Source organism: Tenebrio molitor, chromosome 6 (genome assembly GCF_963966145.1).
Source record: "Tenebrio molitor chromosome 6, icTenMoli1.1, whole genome shotgun sequence".
Lineage (NCBI taxonomy): Eukaryota > Metazoa > Arthropoda > Insecta > Coleoptera > Tenebrionidae > Tenebrio > Tenebrio molitor.
This window is the reverse complement of record NC_091051.1, coordinates 15,638,695-15,644,694: the sequence shown is the minus strand read 5'-3', so window position 1 is coordinate 15,644,694 and position 6,000 is coordinate 15,638,695. Positions and strand designations below refer to the sequence as shown.

General features: G+C 37.3%; 1 protein-coding gene across 2 annotated transcripts in view; it reads left to right on the top strand.

Moving 5' to 3' along the window:
• Positions 1 to 429: 429 nt before the first annotated feature.
• The window catches only part of fid (fire dancer), a 26,083-nt gene continuing 20,512 nt past the window's right edge, over positions 430 to 6,000 (top strand). For both annotated transcript variants that reach the window (XM_069049884.1, XM_069049883.1), the window contains exons 1-2: positions 430 to 574; positions 3,341 to 3,524. In XM_069049884.1, coding sequence (XP_068905985.1) covers positions 3,365 to 3,524 — 160 coding nt within the window. In that variant the 5' untranslated portion in view covers positions 430 to 574; positions 3,341 to 3,364. The remainder of the gene's footprint in view (positions 575 to 3,340; positions 3,525 to 6,000) is intronic.

The window sequence follows — 6,000 nt, the reverse complement described above, 5'->3', positions numbered from 1 at the left end:
GAGTCATCGTCGTCACCTCCACTTCTGCGGCAACGGCAAATGATTTCCCCGAATGAAGACTGACGTCAGAGGCCCTCAATGGGTTACCGGGGTAACGGCTGACGATGCACGCATGCAGCCCCGAGTGCAGCAGCCCTTCTCGGCGCCCTCGACGGCCCAAATTAACCGAATTGCGCCTCCGATCGCGTCTCGGACTGTCAGTCCGTGACCGGCAAATCTCCAAGAACGACCCCAAACCCGGGGATTTTTCCGAAAACCGGTTTCCAACGTTTCCTCCACTTATCAGTTCCTGGGGGCGTAATGGACCCGATCGGACCGGATAGATCAGGCGAACATTAATTGCCCGTTTAAAATTGTATGCGTCTCGACGTCGTCGATGGCGTCGCGGCGCATGTCTGTGACGTCAAAACCGCCTCCACAGTTAGTCTGGCTTGGAAATACGCTGAGGATGTATTACAATCGGGGTTGTTGTCAGTTAATTCCGCAAAACGCGTCGCGACCAGTGAAAATGTCTGTGATAGAGTGTTACACATCGATCAGCTAAAACCACCACCGGAGGAAGAACAACGAAAAAGTAAGTGTGGGGAACGTTCTCGTCCGATTCCCACCCCCCAGTCCTTTCTATCTCCATCTCGATGGGTGCTGTCGATGGATGATTGTCGTGCGGGTGCCAATTTTGACAGTTCGCGACCATGTTGTGGGCAGATTCGTGAATGAACCGACGAAATAGACATGAGGTAAAATGTGGGTGAAAGAAGAGATAGAGATGGAGAAAATACGGATCAATACGGTATGCTGGATCTTGGATACCGTTGCTGGGCCGTAGACAATCCCCGAACGTTTATTTTCGGTCTGTGCCGGTTATCACGACATTTTTTGATTACACACCGTTAACAACCGACTCGAACTACACGTTAGCTCGTAATAAGCCGATAACGAGCGTCTGATAAGGAAGGGAGTGATAATTTCATTCAAGATTATGCCGATTATTGCCCGACAACATGTAACACCAATCAAAAACGAATAATATGAACAAATTCGTCGCCATATCCGCATTCCGGCTCATTCATAAAACCGACACCGTCTCCCGCGACCAACTCGAATAAAAACGGGGATTCACTGGACGATAAAGCCCTGCGCTCATTAATCCCAACCTAATTTATTTTAAGAGCCCCGGTCATCCTTAACCGTTATGGGGGTGCGTTTTCGGTATCAAACCGTTTGATGGTATTTTTAGACGACGGTGTCTGACGCGCGTATCATATCGATTTATTTCAATATAGGTCATAGTTTAGACAAGTCCACAGATCATTGACAAATCTGCATCATTAATCCAGTCACGTTTTCTCAACCCTAACTATTTTTAAATCGACATTTCTTAACCGCCAAATACCGAGCTTCGCGAAAATGGTGGATGCGCCGGGAATTTTTTTACAAACATTGCGATTAGCTTTCCGCCACAACTTACTATTATTGCAATCGAACCTCATTGCCGATCCACACACCATAATTACATCGATTTAGTTGGATTGCACTCTATTAAATATTAACTGTTTCTTTGTTGTGGCATGCAACGATTACGTATACTGTACATCATCCCCTATTACATTTTTATACAGTCAAACGAATAAAATTGGGTGGGCAAAGTGTGTCACAAGGGAGCAATTGATGAAGCAATTAAATGAATGCCCGTTGAAAATTATAATTCAGATTTTGTAAGATTCTTGTAAAAATTTATTATTATCAATTTCAATTTCTCGTAGCGTAAATATGGGTGTAAGACACAGATCGTTGACATTCACTCGATACATAATACTTACCCCAAAACTGTCTATAAAATCAGTATTGATTGATGGTTTATAAAATAAAAAGTTACGATCATTCCTCGTGCATTGCCCTGAGAGCTGCTTTACAAAATGATACAAGGAACAATTTAAAATTTATTGTCAAAGTGTTTTTCACGCTGTGAAAATAATTATTATTACTTTAGATGGAACAAAACTTTTCCACTTGGACGATGTGTTACAATTTTTCATACCTTATTTACAGCTAGTTTTTCCGTAGAAATAAATTTTACATTGACTGGTTTTCCACGCAATTGTCGTCAAGTTTATTGTGATGGTTTTGGAAAAGTGCCACCAGATCAATATAATTTTTGAGGCCAATATGTAGAGAGTGTTCGAACTCGTGTCTGGGCTTTATTCAGCGTTGCCATGGATACGTTAATAATATATGTCAAAAGTGACAATTATCAGATGATCAAGACGGAAGTGCAGCGAAAATATTCTTCGTATTCGTATTGATCACACGAAATAATGTGGTTCCCGTATTGGAACTACAACATACATGCGATGTTGTGTCAATGTTGACATAAATTGTATAAATGTCAAAAGTGACTGCTGCGACTATTTGTTTATAGAGAACATCGTAGCGAAGGAAATGTGTTTTTTAGATTGATAGAAAAACGTGTTTCTTTTTGATTTCCTCGAATGATGTTAATGTTAATTTAAAAGTGAGAGGTATTATCGGTTTAGCCAATCAATAATCAAAATAGCTATGTGTTAAATCCAGCGCCGTGTAAATTCGTGGCATATTTCCCTAATATTATTCCATTCCTCTGCACATAAGCGTTCTCAAGAAGTTCTCAAAGAACGATATCTCAGAATACGTGCTTAGAACCTTATTAAACAAAGTTCAACGCATAATAAATTCTAGACCACTAGCTCATGAATCATTAGAGTCTGAAGAAGTGGAGGCTTCGACCAAGGCCGCCCTCGGGAGAGGAGATTAATCCACGTAGGGGTGAAAAAAAATGAGATGAATAAATCCGAAAACGGTCGGCATTAAATTCGTTAATTATTAACGGAATCAACATAAGATTAGCATAAAATCGTAATTAGAATGAAACAAATTCGTTGAGTTAACAAATGTTAAATGTTCGTGTCGTGTTTTGATAAATGGAGTAAAAAATCCACATTGTCGCCCCGTGTGCGTATAATTTATAGCGTAATCGACGTTTTTCTCCTAAATGGCCGTATTTTGACAATACTCCAATATTTCATTGATCCCCTATTCGAAGCAAACGCGCCACTTCACCATCTGCTGCAAAAAGTTATAGCTCGGACGTGGCAAACAAGAAGCAAACTTTTTTTTTTCAATTTCATCAGTTTTTAGTTTTGATCGCAAGTGCGGTTACGTTCATGGAATAAATGAATATTTTATGGGGCACAGTCGATTCCACTTCCTGAATTACATGAAACTTCCGAGTTTGATGATGACGTGTCGTATGGATGTGGCACAATCTCCTTTATCTGCCGTGATTTGATTTTTTCCATTACAGGTTTTCGAAAGGACTTGATTGATCATGCCGGTGGATGAGCGTGTGGCACGAAGCGTTGCTCTCGAGCAGGCCTACGTGCACGACGTCTATGAGCAATTCTACGACAACCCCAGAAGCAAGCCCTGGCCCAAAGTACAGCAATTCCTCCAAGACTTAGAACCGGGTTCCTTGGTGTGCGACGTCGGTAAGGGCTTATTCCATAAGCTGCATCTTGGCAGAGCTGCGAAGCACATATTTTCACACATTTATTTCTTCTCAACATAGTCTATTGCCATTTTCTTCTGCAGAATAACATTCAATGATTTTGTAAAATTACAGTTTTTTGATATGTTGAAATTTTAAAATTTAGGATACCTACTAATATTATTTTGTTTTTATAAAGCATTGGATTAAAGTTGCTTTCTTATTTGCAGCTTTTTTTTGTACTTTTTTAATATTTTTCTTTAAGATCTCATATATCTTCTTTTTTTCCTACACAAAAATCATGCAATTCTTTTTATTTTCGAATTTATACATTCTTGCTTTTCTACGGGGTCATTAATCATACCACTACCACCTACCATCGTAGGTGGCTGTGGGCTATGCTTTAAGTGCGCCGCTACGCCTACTAGTTGTTACAAACATTTATAATGACCTCGTACTTCTATTGCACCTTTATGTGCTACCACTACCACATTAGCAACAATTACTGTTTGACTTGGCAATAAACCTATGGTGACTTTTTGCGTCCCTGTTTGCTAAGTTTGTCACATAACCGGAAATGACGTATTTGATAGATCCCCGAAAATTGGGTTATGTACTATCGCGGCCATCCAAAAGTAAACGATTTTTTATAGTTTGATTTTTACTTTAAATCATAGGCGTCCTAAAATGTCAAAGTTTGACACTAGCGTTAAAAAAATTATTGAAACTATTTTTTTTTAAATGCCACATCTCACTCCGACAGCTAGGGCTATTGCAAAGCTAGAAGAAAATTGGTCATTGGCTGCTGTGGCGAGAGAATTACATTGCAGTAAGACTTGCATCTTCAATATAAAGAGGCGTTGGCAAAAAAACAGGCTTGCGAGGCCAATACGAATAGGTGTTGGAAAGGCTTCTTTACTAAAGTTTACTTTCACTTTAATAATGTATTAATTACTTCTCAGACTCATTTTTATTAAAAATTATTTGTTACAACTTTTTATTATTAAAATAGTAACGCCTGCTGCACGAACGCCAATGAATACATCCTGATTTAATCTAACGAAAAATACGAAAATTTTCGCAAGCTATCGTTAACTTTTGGATGGCCGCGATTGTACCTACACTCAATTTCATATAAATGTGCATCTAAGCAGGCCATGAAAATCTGATTTTCTGTTGGTATTAAAGCCAAAGCTAGTGACTTTGACTTTCAAAGTTGCTCGCCCGATTTGACGATTTGACGATTTTGTCCGTTTTAACATTGCTGATTTCAAAAGCAATGTTACCTAACTCTTTTTACTGATTAAATTAAAGTAATTCTTATTTGTTTCTGTCTTTGTATTTTTACCAAGTAAAGATTTATTGGACATGACCTTCATAAATGTGACTTACGCAATGTAGCTAAACTAAAGGTGCCTTTACAACATGCACAGCTCACTTGATGAACATTTATATGAAATCGACTATATGTGTGATGTAGAGCAACGGTTTATTGAAAAATGAGGAATTTTTAAAAACCAACAAGTTAGAGCGAGGAAAAGGCATTTAATTTAAAGGTGCTACTCCAAGTGACTCCCATTATCAATAAATGATTACAACAACCAAGACGTTTAAAATTAAAATTTCCGGCAGCTGTCAATAATGACAATAAAAAAATGGGAAATAGGTGCAATTCACAGTCTTGCCAATGCAAGCAAAATTTTTTATTGCCAACTCAAACAGTAATTGTTGCTCACGCAGTACAATTTTTCTCTAGATTTTCTTTTATTACCCTGTTCTTTTCTGATTATTTTCTGGAAGAATATTCTTTTTGTTCGGTGTATTCTTCCTCATTTCTTCCGTTTTTACTTTTTGCTGCCCATTACTCGGGCTTCAATAATTATTTATGTTTTCATATTACTTGTCTAAACTCGATTATTGTTTAGTATTTCGTTATTTTATTTTACGACTTCTGCGGTGGTCATCTACTTTTCTTCAGTTCATTATCTTCTCTTACAACTCATGTTAGACATTAAATCTTTGGTGCGATTGTTTTCTGACTTTTCTTTTTTTATTGTCTATTCCTTTTTTTATTCTTTGTTTAAAAACGTTTGACTTTTTTTTTAATATTTATGTACTCGTATTGTGTGTCTTTATCAACTCTTAAAAGATATACAGGGTGTATTAAAATGACCACACCAACTACTTGTAACCTGATGCTTTTTTGTTTTTTCTCATATTTCTGGATTTTGATTTCTGTTGTTGACATGTAAAAGCAAATGATTAATTGACTAAGATTTAATCAAAAATTGTGTAACAAAAATTTTAAAAAATCAAAGGGACTAAAAGAAAAATAATTTAATTAGTGAAAGTTATTGCAATAGAATGAATACTCTGTCTAATTATTGGAACAAAAAAAAATTTTTTCAAGAACATTTTTGGTTAAAATTTTCACTCTTGTAACTTTTAATTGAAGCTGGGAAAAACATTTTGTTCTA